Source organism: Labrus bergylta, chromosome 10, assembly GCF_963930695.1.
Source record: "Labrus bergylta chromosome 10, fLabBer1.1, whole genome shotgun sequence".
Taxonomy (NCBI): Eukaryota; Metazoa; Chordata; class Actinopteri; order Labriformes; family Labridae; genus Labrus; species Labrus bergylta.
Genome location: NC_089204.1, coordinates 991,504 through 1,011,816, shown reverse-complemented (window position 1 = coordinate 1,011,816; position 20,313 = coordinate 991,504). Strand labels below are relative to the sequence as shown.

At 38.8% G+C, this 20,313-nt stretch overlaps 2 protein-coding genes across 4 annotated transcripts in view; both read left to right on the top strand.

Moving 5' to 3' along the window:
- Positions 1–239: 239 nt before the first annotated feature.
- pik3ap1 (phosphoinositide-3-kinase adaptor protein 1) lies at positions 240–14,725 on the top strand. The gene is made up of 17 exons (XM_020646138.3): positions 240–423; positions 1,230–1,655; positions 2,235–2,479; positions 2,753–2,891; positions 2,983–3,125; positions 6,115–6,247; positions 6,375–6,571; positions 6,694–6,871; positions 6,960–7,022; positions 7,112–7,360; positions 7,456–7,512; positions 8,217–8,410; positions 8,505–8,577; positions 8,723–8,893; positions 10,546–10,616; positions 11,237–11,337; positions 13,850–14,725. The coding sequence occupies exons 1-17, from the start codon at positions 393–395 to the stop codon at positions 13,959–13,961; spliced, it is 2,583 nt and encodes an 860-aa protein (XP_020501794.1). The 5' UTR covers positions 240–392; the 3' UTR covers positions 13,962–14,725.
- An 879-nt stretch (positions 14,726–15,604) lies between these two features.
- LOC109993221 (sorbin and SH3 domain-containing protein 1) overlaps positions 15,605–20,313 on the top strand; it is a 38,661-nt gene continuing 33,952 nt past the window's right edge. For 2 of the 3 annotated variants that reach the window (XM_065959271.1, XM_065959270.1), the window contains exon 1: positions 15,605–15,739. The gene's annotated coding sequence lies outside the window, so the exon portion shown is untranslated. The remainder of the gene's footprint in view (positions 15,740–20,313) is intronic. The other variant, XM_065959274.1, reaches the window with a different exon arrangement.

Below are 20,313 nucleotides of genomic sequence, written 5' to 3'. Positions count from 1 at the left end.
TCTTCAATAAGGTCATTTATTTGAATGTAAGTAGAAATGTTTGGGACATAAATGTAAACACACCTACATTTGAATAACACTTTTTACTCAAAATAATCGGCAAATGCCTGATAAAGATATGACAAAGGGCAAGTGTTATCAAGACATGCTGCACAACATGACACCATTGTGATGCATTCTCTCACTTCTTCAACTGTTTCAGGAAGTGGGGCAGAGTCACCAAAATCAGGAAACTCAGGGTTGCTATTAATAAACCTGAGAGAAGAGCTGAAGCTGGTGAAAGCTAATGGTGCACGAGTTGAAGAGCAGAAAAACTTCAAGAAACAACAAATAGGACATATCTGGGATGCTCCTTGTGGATTGATTTTGAACAGCTTTAAGGCTTCACAAACATGGAGGAACCTGTCTCAAGAACTGAATCAGGTAAATGTCTTTTAGAACCGTCTTCTAAGTCAGTTCCTGTTGGTAAGAGATTCAAAAAATATGCATATCTACTTAAGCACTTTACAGTTTACAATATTATTTATTACATAATGTTAAGTACTCCTTTAGAATGCTTTACCTTTTTCAAAGATTATGTTTAAATGAACTTTCATTTATCAGTATCTTATGAGCTTATTAAAAAAGAGGAAGCGCCTCAGCCTTCCTGGAAGGTTAGTTCATAAGTCTCGTTTTAAAAATTTCCCACACGTCTAAATTGGTCTATTAACAAACGTATGGCCATTCTCCCATCCCAGGCGTCAGTGTAAGTTATGATGAAGGGGAGATAGATGTTTGGAATTTCTTCTCCAGTCAGCGTGTGCAAAGTTGAACTGGACCTGATTAAACACATTAATGAGTCAAACTCGATTGCTCTGACCAGTGTTTGCACAGTGCAATGTTTGGACAACTTCTCACTGGCTCTGCAACGAAATGTAGAACAAATGGAACATTCATTCTGGAACCACAGTCACCTTGACATTTCAATGCCAGACAGCTGGTATGTTGTGGAGCATTTCCTTGACATACTGTACACTTCCTGCTACAACATCCAAACCAACACATAATATGACCTGTGTCACATTATTTATATGTTTGAGCTGATTCAGCATTGTGACTCACTTCATTATAAGGCCAGACCAACAGAGGGTAACAGAGAATGTTACTTTTTTTTATGTTGCTCAGGTTATTTTAAGACTATTGCCAAGTACTTTTAATACTGATCAGTTTGCAATTTTTGTGTTTTTCAGCTAATTCTGAATCAATTTCAGAATATGAGCTGTTAATTCTGCACACAGCGGATGCACAGGAATGGGCAACATATTTGCAGCAGATCTTAAAATCCTCCAGAAAATTCCGCAAAAGGTCTATTTTGCTATATGCAGTCGGCCCAGCTGATCAACTCCATGGATATCAATTTCAGTATTTTCAAAGCTGCAAGTGTATTGTGTTACTCCTCACGGGAACAATCCTGGACATGCTCTGTGACCCCGAGCTACAGGGAGCACTTCAGAGACTGCTTCATCCTCCACACCGAGTGGTGGCACTGCTGTGCGGTGTGTCAGAGGATGAAATACTGCCAGAAAGCTTTGTAGACTGGCCCAACTGGAGAAAGATTTCTGCTGAGGACGAGCCTTCAGTCTATGTCTCCACAATATTGGATGCCTTCAATGACAGTACACCAAACTTTATTATTACTCCTATTGTGCCTTCGAAGACATCTCAATGTTGTAATCTGTATTAATATTCTGAAGCTTTTTAAATTGAAAACAGATAGTGGATTTTAGGCCAACATTAAATGAAACAATGAAAGTTTACCAAAATTACAAAAGGCATATTAAACAGTTATTGCAATTTATGTGGTAGTCAAGATTTGACAAGAAATTACTAGGAAATAACTTGTCAGCACTTGTCCTTTTAAAAGGAAGAAATTACTGTAATCAATGCACTAAACTGACAATTTTCTAAAAATAGACAGTTGGTTCAGCCAAAGATATAGTCACTGCGAGAACTACTCAAAGAGAAGTCTATGGGTTATGAAAAGGTTTGTACAATACAAATACAATTTCACACACCTCCATTGTGGTAGTGTGGTGGCTACAGCATGTAAAACTAAAACTATCTTCAGAGCTTAGCGGGGGTTGGGTAATTGTTTCTAAACCAGGGTCTCTAGTCCTTGCTGTTATTAAAGGTCAAATTGGCAAACCTTTAAGATGTCAATAATTTCTGATAATCATTTCTCTTTTTATTCAAAGACAGAAAAGCTGAGGCTAAGCATGAGAGCAAAGCTGCAGGTGTAGCAGAGCTAGCCATAACAAAAGCCTTGTCAACTGAAAATCCTATCACAGTTGAAAGAGAGGAAGTTGTGTCAGACGAGCAAAAAGAACCTGTCCTAAAGGATGGAGAACTTGTGACCATGGGGAACTCAACAAACATGGAAATGAGAACACCCCCCCACCTCACCTGTCTCACTGTTCAACCAAACAAAGTTCTGTGTGGAGTAAGTCTAAAGGAATTGCATACTAATAATATCAGATATATTAAGCTTGTCCGAAGTGATATGATTTGTATAAGAGTACTTTATTCAGCCAATTAACTCATTTATTAAGTTAATTTATGAGAGATTTTTAACTGCAGATATAATAAGCATTTATTTTGTTACAGCCATTTATGGGTGCAAATGAGTTCAAATGAACTAAATATGAACTAATGTTCTAGTTTTGGATCATTTCTAAGAAGTCAGATTAACTCTTTTTCCCCCTCTTCTATTAAGGAACAGGAGAAACTTTTTGTCATTTTCACACATAAAGTAGAGTTGGCTCCAGAGGTGGAGTTTTCCTCTGAAAACCATTCTGCAAAAAGAGTCCCAGGCACTGTGGAGAATGAATATACTATAAGTGTCTTAGCACCTGGCAAGTATCTCAGAGAAATCCTGTCACCTTAAACTGATTAGTGTTGATGACGTGATTTTGAAATCTTGAATTTAAATCTTTTTCTTTGCAGATATGCCTGCTGGAGTTGTATCACTCACCATGTACACTAACCAATCCTGCTTCAGCTTAAAGCCTGTTACATATTATACCACTATAGGAGAAGTCAGTCGGCTGCTTGAAAATGCTACAGATCCAGTTAACTTCATGTGCCAGGTAAGACATTGCCATATATTGAAATCATTTTGTGATCTGTTTAGCTATTTGTATTAAATTTCAGTCAGACAACTCATGTTTGAAATGGTTAAAATGTTTACTGCAGCAGCAAAGCATCATTTGACCTCACCACTCCGAGCAGATTTATTTTACATTTTTTAAATTTGAGGAGATATGACATTATATCTTAAACCCCCAGAGCCTGCAGGTTGATGCTGGAGATGTGGTGGGGCTTAGGTATGTTTGCAGCAATGGTACACGGCATAGCTGTCAATTACAGGAGATCTTGCCGACATTGTGTATGTTTATAAGGCCATTGTGGAGTATGGAGTGTGTCAAATGAAATCAGTACAGCTTGAGTTCCATGTCTGAATACGTCACTCCATTCAACACATAACACAGTGGGGCAATTATGAAATTTGCTCTTAGAAATAATTACAATAATCGATTCATCACTATTATAATAAGTTAATTAGTTAATTCAATAAACTAACTTTGAGAAGATAAACATTCAAGTGCTGTTGTTTGCAAAAAAATTTATGGCGCATTTATGTTAGACAATAACGGGGCAGAAAATAGACTCAACTCAGCCGAGTCTGTACCCAGAGTCTGGGCCCCAAACATCCTGTCATATTGTTTTTAGAACATAAAAAAAGTGGTTCAATGCTTTGTTATCACTTAAAGAGCTAGGTTTCACTGACCAGATGATGTCATGCCCGTGTGACATATTAACCAACAGTATGTGAAGACCATGTCCATGAGGGGGTTTTACACAGAGAAAAATATTGATCTGACTGATCCTGGGAAACTAAGTCCAATGGCTCCAATTTGCGTTCAGATGAAAGGAACACTGTGGCTCAGTTACCATTTGAGTGGCTGGGCACACCATGGACTGTAAAACATAGACATACTCTCAGTGAAGTCACTTATTGTTTTCTAAAGTATTGTTTTGAGACCCATCCATGGGGGTCACCATTTTGGAAATGCTGTCTCAAACTTACTTTTAGTAAACCAGAAGTTCTGGGTCATTAATCATCTTTATTTGTATAGCACCTTTCATAACAAGTGTTATCTCAAGATACTTTACAAAAAGCAGGTAAAATACCTTACTCACTGCTATATTACAAAGACCTAGTTACCAACATTTAGTTAAAAAATATAGTGGCAAGAAAAAACGCCCTTTTATGAGGCAGAAATCCAGGCTCATGACGAACAGCCATCTACCGAAACTGCGGTGGGAAAAGATGTGGTTAATAATATTTACAGATAGCAACATGCAGTAATGTGATGTGAATGAGAGACAGAGAGAGAGGGGAGCTCAAGGTGCCCGTTCCCCCAGTAGTCTAAGCCTATAGCAGCATAACTAGGAGCTGGTCTACACCAGCACCAGCCTTAACTATAAGATTTATCAAAAAGGAAAGTTTTAAGTCTATTCTTAAAAATAAAGACTGTGTCTGCCTCCTGGAAGATGATTCCAGAGGAGAGGAGCCTGATAACTGAAGGCTCTACCTCCCATAGTACATTTAGAGACTGTACCACGAGCAGGCCTGATAACTGAAGGCTCTACCTCCCATAGTACATTTAGAGACTGTAGGTACCACTAGCAGGCCTGATAACTGAAGGCTCTACCTCCCATAGTACATTTAGAGACCGTAGGTACCATGAGCAAGCCTGATAACTGAAGGCTCTACCTCCCATAGTACATTTAGAGACTGTACCACGAGCAGGCCTGATAACTGAAGGCTCTACCTCCCATAGTACATTTAGAGACTGTAGGTACCACGAGCAGGCCTGATAACTGAAGGCTCTACCTCCCATAGTACATTTAGAGACTGTAGGTACCACTAGCAGGCCTGATAACTGAAGGCTCTACCTCCCATAGTACATTTAGAGACCGTAGGTACCATGAGCAAGCCTGATAACTGAAGGCTTTACCTCCCATAGTACATTTAGAAACTGTAGGTACCACGAGCAGGCCTCATAACTGAAGGCTCTACCTCCCATAGTACATTTAGAGACTGTACCATGAGCAGGCCTGATAACTGAAGGCTCTACCTCCCATAGTACATTTAGAGACTGTAGGTACCACTAGCAGGCCTGATAACTGAAGGCTCTACCTCCCACAGTACATTTAGAGACCGTTGGTACCACGAGCAGGCCTGATAACTGAAGGCTCTACCTCCCATAGTACATTTAGAGACCGTAGGTACCACGAGCAGGCCTGATAACTGAAGGCTCTACCTCAGTACATTTAGAGACCGTAGGTACCACGAGCAGGCCTCAGTAATTTTCTTTAAAAAACTGAGATTTTAACAATTAGTCCTGATAAGTTGCACCAAGATATCTTCTCTTTCCTTTGTCCTCTATCATTTAGTGCGAAGCAATATGTCAGAAACCTGGGTGTGAGCTTTGATAGCAGTCTAACATTTGAGAAATGTACAAACTAAGTTATCCAGTCATGCTATTACCACCTCAGGAACATTGCTAGGATAAGATCAATGCTATCTTTTAACAACACTCAAACAATCATTCATGCTTTATCTCTGCACGATAAAATGATTGTAATGGTCTTTTAACAGGTTTAGACCAAAAATGAATCAGTCGTCTCCAAATTGTGCAAAATTCAGCTGCAAGACTTTTAACTAAAACTAAAAAGAGAAATCATATTATTCCTGTTTTAATGACCTTTCACTGGCTACCCATTTCTTTTAGGATTTATTTTAAGGTTTACTTCTTACTTTTAAAGAACTTTACTTTTAAATAATTCAGACCAAATTCGTGTTTAAAACCAGATTGTTCACATTTTTTTATAGCTTCAAAATTAGCATTTTAGAATGGGTGTGTATGTGACTTCCAGGGCTTTTACAACCAGCCTCAAGTGGACACTCAAGGAACTGCAATGTTTTTGCATATCCGCGTTGGCTTCCTTTTTTAACACTGGACTTTGTGTGTGCATTACAAGTTTTTATAATTCCTTTCATACTTTCAGGCTTTCAACTTTACGTCAAATGCAACAGAATCACTGGACAACATGCTAACTGACTCGTTGAAATCCAAGATGCCTGCAAACAGTCTTCAGCTGTTTGGAATCAAACAGATAGAAGAAGACAATATGGCAGCATGTGAGTGAAGTACTAAATGTCTTAAATTATAAAGTCATTTTGAAAGTGTATTTGTTTCTTTTTTTTCTTTTAAGGATCAACAAATATTCATACAATTAGTTGAAAGTGATTGTTTTTTGTTCTGCAGATCAGCGTAATGAGGAGTATCCAACGCTGCTTCACTTTGCTGCGAAGTATGGCTTAAAGAAACTGACCACAATTCTACTTCAGTGTCCTGGGGCTCTGCAGGCTTACAGTGTCATGAACAAGTATGGAGACTACCCCAACACAATGGCAGAGAAAAGTGGCTACACTGATCTCAGGCAGTTTATGGATGAATTTGTTGTAAGTCAAGCAGTGGATGTTTCCTCCTTGAATAACTTAAACAATGTGTTGTGGATTCTACACTGACGCTCAGTGTCTTCTATGTGTCTTCACCTACCTCATCTTGTTTTCACACATTTTAGGAGACAGCAGACATGCTAAAGTCACATTTTGAAGACACAATCAACACTGAGGAGAGTGCAGAGGTGTACGAGTTGATGTCAGCTAACTCTCAAGATATCATGATGAAGTACTCAGGTTGCTCAGAGGACATATATGAGTCGATGCTGGGGATAGACCCTGAATGTGCAGAGGACCTATGTATGTAAAAGAAAATGGTGTTAGTCCTTAATATTTAAATATGTTTTGTTAAACTGTTGCTGATGATGCTGTCCTGGTTTGTTTTCAGATGAGGGGATGTCTGCAATTGATGAGAACCCTGAAGAAGCTTTGCTTAGGAAGTTCTTCCAAGGTATACTTTGAAACCACATATTTTAAGCCCATAACAATTAAAGCATCTTGTTTGTTGTGTGTGAAAAGTGGTTACTTTGTGCCCTTCAGCAAAACCACATTCACAGAGCCAGGAAAACATTGAACAATTTAAAAGTGAAGATGAAAAAGAAAGTCAATATGACTTGGATCAAATTGAAGAAGAGGAGGATCCATACAACCTCTTACCAGAGGATATCTATGACACTGTGGACACAAACAGCACCTATAATCCTGTAATCCAGAACCGTCCACCTGCACCCATCCCCAGACCTGAGACTGAGTCTGAGCCTCAGAAGCCTATGGCATACATTTCTAGAGGTATTAAGCAGTTTATTGTATTTCTCCAAAATGTTTTGGTACATGAGATTTCATTAAAGTACTCCTGCCAAATAATGAACTCAATATTTACACAGTATTTTCAGATAAAGGTACATCTCAGAGAGAAACTATGGAAACTGGATTTCCTGAAGGTAAGCAGTAACAATGACTGAAAATTACAACTCTTTCTTTTTGTGTTTGTTATGTCCTCTTTTAAATGTGTGGGTTGTAAGGCCATTTAAAAATGTTTATATTTTATTTTGAAAAGTTCAACCTACCAAAAGAATAAAACTTTATTTTTTTAAATATTTTTTAGAATTTATGAAAAACCTCTCATTGTGTTTGTTTTTGGTGTTAACTGTTTTAGTAGGCTAATGTCACCATGCAGTGTTTTTATTTAATTACTTATGAGGCATTCTCCAGTTTCTTTGCCCCTTTTGATATTAGTGTGAGTACAGAAGTTCCCAACCTTTTTTCCTTGGGCCCTCCTTGTTTCTAATAAAAGCTGAACTCCCCCAGGACCAACATGAAAAGAGTTATACAGTGCAGTCATAAATTAATTAACATTTTTAATAGATTTTATTAATACAATTCTATCAAAATATGCCTTTACACACTTGTTCTTACCTATTTATTTAAACTCCCCCCCCCCCCCCCCCCCCCAGAGCAGTCACTCTTTACCTATGAGCTTGATTCTGCCTCCCCTTAGTCTTTCTATTAAAAATCAATTTTTCTTCTTCTTTTTACAAGTCACAAGGCTTCTTTTCCAGCAGCTTTAGTAGCAAAGTGCAAACAATTCCAGATGATTGGTTAAGTCCTCTCTTATTGTTTACTGATGACTTTTCCTCTAATGCAGGCCAGCCTGTTGCAGACCAACCCTCCCCTTCTTATGATCCTTATGCTGGAATGAAAACACCCGGACAGAGACAGCTCATATCTCTGCAGGAGAGGGTGAAAGTGGGGGAAATTAGTGTGGATGAAGCTGTGCAAGAGTTCAAGGCCTGGCAGTTGGATCATGAGCGGAGGGCCAACTCTATTCGCTATCAGCAGGTACATCAACTATCCACACTGTATATGGTCTGTCAGTTTCTGGAAAGTGATCAAGGAATTGATTTGTCCTGTATCATATGTTACTTTTCCTCAGGAAAATCTGAAGCGATTACGAGACAGTATAACCAGACGACACAAAGAAAGAGAGAAGACTGGAAAGGATCTTGGTGAAAATGGACCTTTAATATTTATATCTCCACGATTTACTCACCTTAACATGTCTTACAGTCATACATTTGAAATTTCTGACAGCACACAGTGTAAAATCACATACCATTGTTTAAACCTCCCCCCACTGCACCCCCTCTTTAGATTATGAGATTAGTGCTCCGCTTCAAAGGAATTTATACTGGGGCTCCAGTGTGACATTGGAGTGTTCTGTGTACGAGCCTGCACCCAGGGCGGAGGCTCCTCCTCCACCTCCAGCAGCACATACTATACAGAGAGGCAGCTGGAAGACTGGCAGCACGTCCAGCACATCCAGTGAGTCCAAATGCTTTTGTGTTTGTTTTTCAACCCTGTGTCTCAGTGATTAAACTGTTACTAAACAACAAGGACCAAAGTACATTGGAGCCTTAGTCATTCCTCAAAGCTGTGGCATTACAGACTGAAAACAGTTTTTTACAGGATGTAAAAAAAAGGGTTTTTGAAAAAGGATGTGTAACAAAGGTGAAATTGATCCATTTCTGCTTGCTATACACAAACTGATAAATTACTTCATTTAGTTTTTTTACACCTTCGTGGCTGAAGAACCTAAAGCCTTCCATTGCCTGGAGGAAATGAAAATAGCCCTTATCATCTAAACCTAAAGGAAATATAGACATTACCTTATTAGTTCAGCCCTTTGTTTTACATTCAAACAATGCTTACTGAACCAAAGCTTCCTTCATTATTCTGTCTGAAAAGAAACGCAATGTATTGAATCCCAGTAAGCAGATTCAGGTTTAATGTAGGCTCAGAACATGTCTTTTAATTTCTTGCAATCGTTCATCATCAGTCTTTTCCCCCTTCTGTTTCTCACCATACTGGTACTGTGAAAAAAACATTTAGTAACCTGTTTGGATGTTGCACAGCTAAAGAAAACTTTAAACAATCTTCATATCCAAAGCTGCAATTTTAAAAACACACAACAAATCTTTACAGATGCTTTTACTTGCAAACAAGTCAGGCTATGACAATTCACTCTTTTTATAATGTATTTCAATTTTTAACACCCCTTCTGTGGAGTCAATTAGATCAAATGGCTGCAAAAACAACAAATAAACAGTTCTCTAAGAAGCTTTCTAAATAAAGACCGTCGACCTGCTTTTTTCAGACATTGAGTCTGAGAATTACCTTAATCTTAACCTTGTGCAAAATTACACAACAGATATCCAGAGACATCTCAAATAAGCCTGGATGTGAATTGAAATGTAATGTAATAAATTAGGGCTTATTCATTGGCTGGCAGACAAATATGTTTGTATTTGTATTTGCATTTGTTTGTGGAGTTGGCATGTTCTCCCCATGCATTCACGGGTTCCCACAATGCACTCTGGCTTCCTCCCTCTGTCCAAATGCTCGTCGGGTTAATTGTGACTCTACATTTTCTGTAGGTGTGGATGTGACTGTGCATGTTTTTTTTTGTCTTTGTATGTCTGCCCTGGGACTGACTGACAACCAGTCCAGCGTGTACCCCAATGACAGCTTGGATCAGCTCCAGCCCCTTCTAACAGAGAACAGGATCAACAGTATTGATAATACATGGATGGATAGAGAAATTAAACATGTTAGATGAAAATTCCCTCCTGAACATTTTTACAACAAAGACAGTATCATTTTAAGAGCCCAAATTATTTGTTTTAATCTTTTTTACAAAGAAAAAAAACAAATGTGTATGGTAAGAATAGTTTAAACACTGCACTTTTAAATGATTTCATATTTTTATGTGAATTGAATTTGCACAGCCTCGTGGTTTTACATTAAGTTTATCTGCTATATCTTTGAACTTTTTTCAATATAGCTCTGATGGCTTCTAGCTCTCCTTGCATACATGCTGAACAGTCATCTAAAACCAATCTTCCCCACAAGTACCAACCACAAAGAAACCTGTATCATGTCTTGACTTTTCACATTGATCTTTTTTTGAACACCAGGTACTGAGAGTAACAGACTGAGCACTCACAGCACATTTAGCAACAGCAGTGGGACCGAGCCTGACTTTGAGGTGAGCCTGAAGTAAAAACAAAGAGACAAAAAGACTATTTGTGTCTTAGGTTCCAAAAAATACAAAAGTTTTTGAGTAAAGTTTTAATTATGTAGTCAATAGCTTCATATATTATGAAAAAAAAACCTACAAGTGCAGATCTAATTCAGAGTTCGTAATTTCGTAGTGAGACACAATCGACAATAACTTTTTTGTAAAGTCTTTGAAGCACACATCGCAATACTTTATCAGAAATGAGAAACACATCAGTGCTTGATAAGAAAAGAGATGTTTTGTTTCTGCAGATTTCAATCTTAACATACTCATACCTTTAGAATATAAGAAGAAGCTAACTACAAAGTTCTCCAATGATGAATGAACCTAATCAATTCTCAATAAAGGTCAATAAAATATATATTGAAAAAGAATACTGAAAAAGTCAGCACACTTTTCTGAAGCTAAGTTAAATATATTTGGACTTTTTTGTAAACCAACATTCTTATATACTCAAAAGAGTTTGGCCAGTCTACATTAAGTTATTATTTAATGTTGTTAGATCAAGATCATAGAGAGCTTACATGACAATTCTTATTTTCAAAGTGGATTAGGTGTTATTACAATATCTATTTGATCTTTTGAAGGACACAATAGAAAATCTTCCTCCTCCACCACGACCTCCACGGCCATGTGATGCTGCAGCGCTCATTTCTGCACCCAGGATTCCTCCAAGAGTCCCAGAGAGGTCAGTTTGAACAAGTTCAAAGATCAATTATTCCTCCTTATCTGGTGTCAATATGCACAAGAATACAACCTTATTTAATTTAGTGATACAAAACAGTTGTATTGTACAATACAAAGAAATAATACCAATGTGTGTTTTTCCTCAATAAAGGTTTTTGTATGGTAACATCAGGAAACACCATTATTCTTAACTTTAAATACATTAGTGAAGGCCTTCTGTACATCTGTAAACATGGACAGTTTTCTCAGGAGGCAGATTTATTTATATTTTTCCCTAAAATATTCTATAACAAACTTCTATTTTTTACCAGTTATCAGCCACAGCCAAAATATTAAAAGGATACCGATAATTGTTACGACCAGTGAATTTAGGACCCAGATGCAGGACACATAAACAGAGGGGTCGATTGGTAATGAGGTTTATTGTGGCAAATGGAGATGAAGATGGGTTAAAGATTCTGGAGGTTAGCAGAGTGAAGGGGATGAAGGCTGACCAGACCAGAGTAGGGGTGTGAGCGTGGCTGAGTGGTCCTGAGTCCAGAGAGCAGTTTGAGGCAGATGGCTGAGCAGGAAGGCAGGTGGGTGAATGGTGATCCTGAAGCAAAGGAAAAAACAGGGTGAGACTCAAAAATAAAATAAGCACAAAAGATTATTTTCAAAAATCGTTCAAAATCTTAATTAGCCTGAGCCGTAGTCTACCGCAGTAGTTGACACAACGATCTGGCAATGAGTGGATGGAGAGCCGGGGTTATATATACTGCTGAGTTGATGAGGAGAGGGAGAGCTAGTGCGCAGGTTTGAGCAGGTGAAAGGAATGAACATCAATCAGGAGGGAGCCACAGAGTGAAAGGGCCATGACACATAATACTAGCACTTAACTCTTCCACAGAACACACAAGGAGCAATACACACACAAATTGACACACACAGAAACTGAGAATATTAACAACAAACATATTTCATTCACACCCAACACCCACCCAATTCACTTAGCAGACGCTTTTATCCAAAGCGACATACATCAGAGAGTAAGTACAACACTAATCAAAGAGCAAACAGTACATAGATTTCTCTAGAAATGTAGTTCTATGTAAATGTAGTAAATCTTAAGGGTGGATTAGATTAGATTAGATTCAACTTTATTGTCATTGTGCAGAGTACAAGTACAGAGACAACAAAATGTTTTTGGCGTTCTAACCAAAAAAAGTGCAAAAGAGCAACAAGGTGCAGTACAAACATGAATAGGCATAAAGTGCAATATGGTAGTAAGGTAATATGGCAAGCTGGTGCAGAGGATACAGATAAGACTAGTATATTATAGAGCAGCATTGATGGATATAAGATAGTTACAGTATGAACAATATTTACAGCTTAGCTTAAGGGTGGACCTGTTACGGCTAAAAAAAACAGAGAGGCCGATAATGAATCTGCTGGCAGCCATTAGAGATACAATAATGTTCTGCCAGCTGTCCCTGACGGAAGACAAAGTGAGAAAGTGATGAAGGGGTTGATGTTCATTATGTGCACATCTATGTACACATATACAGAGTGACGAGAGAGAACATACAGGAAACAGTTTGAAATCTAAGCTCATATTAAACATTTCAAAAGAGTATATCTTTTTTTTATTATTATTGGGGTTTTTTTGTAAATTAAAAAAAAAAAAAAATGTTAAACAGTTTTATGACTACTGGATGACCAGCTGAGGCAGTGCTCAACTCCAGATATGATCTGTCTCTTACACACTAAGTGTTGTGTGACCTGGGAATACAGAGGGAAAAGAACGTTCTGTAACGAGCCCACGTCTTTACAAAAACATGTCTCTATAGAATTTACCTAGACTGCATGTTTGCAGCCTAATGGTTCCTAGAGGCTTATGGGCACTGCATGAATGACTTGTACCCTGAAAAAATGGACAAAGGTGCATGATGTCAAAGAGAAGATCTCACAGCGCATCCCAGGAAGTGGATATCCCTCGTTAAGTGGAACTTAACACTGAAGGGAGAAGGCAGTCACATGAACCAGTGTTGATGCTAAATGACCTAGACAACCCACCTCCAAACTCTCTACTTGCCAGGCCCTCAGACTAACGGGCTACCTGAGATAGAAAGCTAGACGTTGCCTGTATATGACACCTGAAGTCCCTCACCAAGCAGAGAAGTTCTGCTTGTATGTTTGCTCTTCCTCTTGTGATATGGATTCCTCTGTGCAGGCAGCAGATTCTTTTTTTCAACTGGGTCAAATAATCTTCCTGACAAGGCATTAAAAGCATTCAAAGATTTTTGAATATTACAAAGGTAGACGGAAAAATGAATGGAAAATTATTGTATCTTTGGTTTACTATATTAACACAGGTTTTTCAGTCTAGATATGTGGTGCTATTGTTTGTTGTTGTTTTTTTTGTAATGGCTGGTTTGACAATAGCTATAACATTCAGACAGTACCGCAGTTTATCCAGGAAAGGTTCGGTGCGACAGAGCAGATTACCTCATGCTTTTTGCTTTTTTATGCAGGATTCCGGAGAAGACCGATCGCTACATATCCTGTCCAACTCGAGCACTTCCTCAAAGACCCACTCAAAGACACACAAACTCAGCACCTCCTTTACCTCGCCGCCTGCGTTGATTGACAGGTCTACTGTACTGCTTATTTTTTAATGAAGAAGAGTAATAGACTTGAAAAGACTGTGTTCTTTGACATTTAATAAGGTTTATTCACATGAAGAGACAGGCAGACATTTTTTAAAATCCTAATGGATCCATGTCCAAACAATAATCAGAGTCCCAATACAGCATATCATTGTTTATGTCTGAAGGTGTATGTGCCACAAGTGGGAAAGCAGAAGTTATTCAACTTACTATACCTTGACATTGTTATTAGTTGTTAGTTATTTATTATACTTGAGATGATATCAGCATTATACTTCTTTGAGGACAAAGTTTGGTGTTGATGATTGACTATGGTATTGTCTTGTGCATTATCATGTTTGGCCACTTGATGGCGCTAGATGTTTTCTGTTCGGCCCTTGATGGGTGGACTCCACTCACATCTTCTCCAAAGTGTGAAAATGTATTTAATTTTTTTTTTTTTTTTTTGCATAAAGCATGTAGAATCAAATGATATTTCACTTCATCAAAATAATAAAAAATATATATATTCTGAAGTTTTAAACCATTATGTAAAGGGTGAGAGTGTGTAGTTAGCTAAAGCTAAGCTAAGTTCTTGTCAGAACTTTCATAGTAAATTCATATTTTCCGCAATCCTTTTTTGTCAACGTTAATTTTCAGCATTTTTTTGTGTGCAAAATTTCAATATAGCTGTTAAGACTACGACTGACAAATGCATTTTCCAACCATTGCAATAAAAATATATTGGGATATGAAAAAGTATTTTCAATTGTTTTGTTTTTTTAAATCAATATTTGTTTCTAGACCATATTTACAATGAGTCAAATAACAAAGAGTAGTGTTATATTAACTTCATCTTCTCATCTTTAACTGATGAAGAACTCAGTGATGAACACTTATTCAGACTGAAGCTGATAAATGTATTGCTAGACCCCTCCTCACCTTGACAACAGAACCATAAAACAGACAGGGGTGGGGGGGGGGGGGGGGGGGGGGTTGCACTCATTGCAGGTCATGCTGTATGGAATAAGTCAAACAAAAATATTCACCCAAGTTTTCACTTGATTTGTTATGTAGGTACAATGTGTTTATGTTTATTTTAAGTTGTGTCCTTTTTCTGTTGTTTGTTTTGAAGAAAATAAATATCCAAAAATCCCTGTGTGCCAACTGCCCAGGACCCTAGATGGACAAACAAAGTTATAGACCAGCTAGAGTACATGGGGCAGCATTTAGCAGATAATGAGCCAGATAGCTTTGACAGGACTTGTTCAATAGTGGAAGAGAGGTGGACCAAAACATGGATCCTTACTACCGCCCATAGACTGTCTTAACATAGACAATTTCTGACTAAATAGTTAGGAACAAACTGTTCAGTGTCAGCAAGAATCACCCATTGAAAAAGCATCCAAGCCACTCTTTTTTGGTAGAACTTTTTGATGTATTGTTTGGTCTTGGGTATAAAGAGATCATCTTAGTGCTTGCAGCTTGCTTGTGCCTAAAATCTATTAACTGAACTGGACCTTATTTCAGTCCGAATTCTGAACCTTCATAGGTTATCAGTTTTACTATAAAGGGACATCCGAGCTCTTATTGTGAAGGGTCAATGGCCCAGCCCCCGGTGCTTTCTCCTTGTGTTGTGCGGGGGTTTTGACGCAGCTGGTGCCGGTGAGTGTGAAGCGCTGACAAGACGCTGGTGGAGAGGAGCCGACGGCGCACGAAGCTCAGTGAGGTGTGTCTGCTTCAGCGAGCATAACACTGGATTACCATCTCAGTGAGGTAAGCATGTTTCTGCTCCGGATCACTGCTACATGTCTCTGTGTATCTTTCTTATTTACTGGACCTTTGTATTCTTATTCCATGACCACATTTGGTGACATTGGCACCACAACAGCTGGCCCATGATATATGACATGATGCAAAGCCAGCACAACTCAGTGTAACCTACGTCTTAGTGCAGACATGAAGTGTGAACTCAGCATTTCTTACCAAACATAAGTATGTTTACGAGTCAGCCAATTTCCTTTTGGTACCTCAGCAGAGAGGCGCAGTGGCTTTGGGACAGTTACTGCAGTACAGGCAGTTGCATACAATGGCAATGCGTCCCGCCATGGGTGCCGCACTTTGAGGCTGAATACCCGAGAGAGAAAAGCAAATGTTCCCAGGTCCGATAATCAAATGCTGGCGACTTTCACCCTGCTGAATGTTATCCGATATTATTTTATAAAGACTAATGCATTCTTTGACATTGCTTGTGTCTCCAAGTTGGCAGGTAGTGTAATGCGGTTTATTAGCGGGTTGTCATTGTGAGTCATAGGAGGAGACTACAGGCTACTCCACATGCATACAATCAAGCTGTGACATCAGAAGCACGCACTTCATGGAATGGCTATCATGCGGCATGGAGTAAGGACGACTTTAGTTAGTAGTATCTCTGTAAGTTATTCTGTCACATTGTGCTCTGGTTAGACTGTCGTATCTTTTGATCAGAGGCTTTGAAGATGAAAATGACCTGAGTTATTTAATGTAAGAGGAGTAGGTTATTGTGAAGAGTTTTTCAGTTGTAAATAACACTCTTGTTTTAGAAAAATAGTGGAATATAGATTCTAATTTCAGTGAATCTTTGTAAACACCCTGAAACTCAGAAACTGTGTGTAAATGCACAGTTGTGCAATTATTGACACAGTGGGCCTGAATGTTAAACTTCATGTTTTAGTTCAACAAACCGGTCTGCCTGAGGCTACATAATGAACAGTATGTGTTGACTTACTGTGTTGACATGTAGATGATCAAATAGCCTACTTACATTTGTTTTACATTTTATTGTATCACGAAGCAAAACAGTATTTTCTTAACAATTTCCAAAGATCCATGGTATTTATAACTTTAGACGTCCTTTCAGACAATTCGAATTCATCTGGCAAGCGTGCAGCATGAACTCCATATTAAGGAAAAAAAGTTATTCCTCCGAAACCCAGGAGATGTATACGTCTCTGCTGAGTAACGAGAACCTAAAACAGCCTTGATGAATTATTAACCCCAACATAAATAATTCATTCAACTTGTTCCAAGACAGAGGCACAGCACTGTGTGTGTGTGTGTGTGTGTGTGTGTGTGTGTGTGTGTGTGTGTGTGTGTGTGTGTGTTGAAGCATTGGGGCGGCTGTGGCTCAGTTGGTAGAGTTGCTACCTCTCAACTGGAAGGTCAAGGGTTCAGTCCCCAGCTGGGCAACATGTCCGATGTGTCCTTGGGCAAGACACTTAACCCTGAATTGCTCCCTCTGCTTCAGTGGTAGTGTATGAATGAGATTAGTTACTTCTGATGGATGATAGTACATAGTGATCTCTACCATCAGTGTGTGATTGGGTGAGAAGTCAGAAGACTAGAAAAGTGCTATATAAGCTCAAGTCTTTTACAGTTTACATTTACAGTTTGTTTTGTCACTTAGTGAATTTTTTTTCTAATTCCTCTTGAAGGCACATCTTGTGTCCACTCTGCACACTGTGTTTTTGTAGCTTGACAAATGATAACCTGTTGAGTAAGGAAGGCACCTGTTTGTATGAACCCAGCATAGTTTTTAATATTTTATGAAACTTGTTCAGAGTCACATTACACAGATGCCCTAGATTTGAGAGCAGCAACCCCCAGAAACATGAATCTGTAAATTGAATTTAAAAGATTTGCCAAGTGGGTTGGTTTCCAGACCGGCTCTCTTGTTTTCCTATGATCATCCCCAGTTGCTTTGGAAAAGTGAACCTTTATTTCATATCATTTTAAATACCGGTAGTTACATTGTGTTCATTAAGGTACAAATACTACACAAGTTGTGACATTCAGGTTTACTTTCCTTGCCAAGGTGTCTTTGGCAATTCAAAATAAACATTTTTGTATTCAGGATCTATGCATGCCAACAGCATAGGTAAGGTTCATATTGAACTAACTACAGAAAAGAACCTTGTGTTGAATATCAGACTGCTCTGGATCAGGCAGCATGTTTCAGCCAGACACCAGGTTTCTGTTTTCACTCTGTTAATGTTACAACAAGTTGCTAAGCAACCCCCTAGCCCCCCGCCTTCCCCATCTGCTGCCATTGGCTGAAGTGGATGGTGAAGTGTTGTGCTTTGGCTTCCCAAGGTCCATGGCACAAAGAACCCCCACCCCCACCCCTTCTTGGTTGCATGTAAACAAGGCAGTGAAAAGACAATCATGCTTAAGTGGATTTATGCAGCACACCGTCTCCCAACCAACACCTCTCCCCTGTGTTGTATGTTTGTTTGGAAAACAACAGCATCACATTGGTCAATGGCAGAAACGTTGATAATAGCCAGCGTGTGTTTTTCTAATTATCACACAAACCAAACCCAAATAACCAAGTGGCAGTGATATATATATAATTATGAAACATATTAAACAATAATCTTATTTCTACAAAGACTCCTCAAAAGCCAGGCTCTAATTGATGGAGCTGCCTGTATTTCTGTTAGCTGGGTGGTGGGTCAAACTAGGCAGGCATTCCTGAAATAGACAGATGATGGGAACCCGCTGGAGTCCGGCTGGACACACATTTCAAACAGGGATAACTTCATAGCACTTAAAATGGCTGGATTATCACGTTGCTGTTTATATTCACGTTTAGCTGCCATATCCTATGACTCAATTATCAAGTAGGCCTAGCCCTGTCATATATGCACTCAGAGAGTTATATAAGGGAACACACTCACAACCTCCAATCCCCTTTGGAGTCAAAACATCCAGCAGAGATAAGGAAACACTGTCAGCACTCTCTCAGACTATGATTTCATTAGTCACATCAGCTCACCTATTGTGCAGCACGCCCTTTTTGTCTCAACCAGGAAAATCTCTTATGCCAAACCAAGCTTGAAATCAAGGCAGATCATTTCATAAATACTAGGCGTGTCTCTTCTTTTTATGTCAATACAATTTTTTTTCTATTATCACAACACATTTTTTTTATCTGATTGAGGATTCCTTTAATTTTTCCCTCATTCAGAAAAAAATGTAAATACCATACCTGGTATTTACATTTTTTTCGCTTTGCATCCTAAAAATTAAACTCTCTAAGCACTATAATAGACCCCAGCCAAGTTACTTGAATAATCAGTGCAGGCCTGGAGCCCTAGCTGTGAAGATGTATCACCCTTGGCAAGCTGTCTGCTTAAAGACATTCTTATAACACTGGCTCTAAAAGCCTAGCAGGCACGTTATAAGCAGGCTGGCTTCCTATCCCAGCATCTTTTACTGGCAGTTTTGTCGATGCAGCCAACTGCTGTCCTGCCCAGGACCTTTGTATTTGCCATGCAGCCAAGTGTTCCCTGTCCTATAGGGATGTGGCGATAGTCACGTCCAATAACTGTTAGGGTCGCTCTTGGACATGTTTGCAGGCTGCAACCTCTTCATGCATGAAAGGACACATTTTATATTCCCTAATGTGACATTTCATTTGTTTAAGGTCTCAAATAAGGATTTTTATTCCTGATGTCCTCCAAAAAAAACTCCTTAAATATGAAAGGAAAACCACAGAATCACTACACACTGGTTAAACCCTCTGCTCAAAGACCAACGATGACTGCGGCCTATAAGTTACATACATTTCCTTTTATGCTTTAGTTGTTTGAAATGAACTTCAAATAGCTGTAGAGGAATGTGTAGAATCCCATGCTGCTGTCCAGCATGGAAGCTGTTTATGGAAGCGAGTTAGGCGGTTGGAGGGATGGTGGGGGTCTATTTTCAATCAGGGGGGATAAGCTGCTGCTCTGGAGCAGCCCTTTCGAGCCATGTTTGGAGCTATTTTGTGGGATCCACAAGCAGTACTGGATAGCTTCTCTCCCCTCTGCCGTTTGTTGACAAAGCAGAAGTCAAACAGTGTTACGTAACAGCCCCTTTCTGTCCTCCCTTCCAGCTGAGCGTATGATGAGAGCTCTTTTGTATGAACTTACTTTAAGGCGACCTCAGACTCAATCATAGAGACCCCCTGCATGAAATACAGTATAGTTCAACTTGGTACCAGCCTGCCTTTGTGTAGGCTTCACTGGGGGTCAGACAGTCTGGAGCTTGTTTCAGATTCATGTCTTTTTATGACATTAAATAACATTTATAAGATTTTCATAAACCATAAACAGGGCTACATACTGTACAGCAGACATCTTTTAGAAGCTTTCAGGGCTACAATTACAACATTTTAGTCTTTGGTCATTTTGGTATTAGCCTTCAGAACAATAAGTATTTTATGTTACATATAAAAAAGATTCATTTATTAAAATAATTGCTATTAACAATATTTGATATTGGGGAACTGTTTTGAAGATTGACATTTATTCTATCGGCTTTGTTCA

Coding starts and splice junctions, on each gene's coding strand:
- pik3ap1 (XM_020646138.3), top strand. CDS start 393: ATGGAGGAACCTGTCTCAAGAACTGAATCAG. Junction 8,578..8,722: donor GAAGACTGGAAAGGATCTTG/GTGAAAATGGAC, acceptor CCCCCTCTTTAG/ATTATGAGATTAGTGCTCCG. Junction 10,617..11,236: donor GGACCGAGCCTGACTTTGAG/GTGAGCCTGAAG, acceptor GATCTTTTGAAG/GACACAATAGAAAATCTTCC.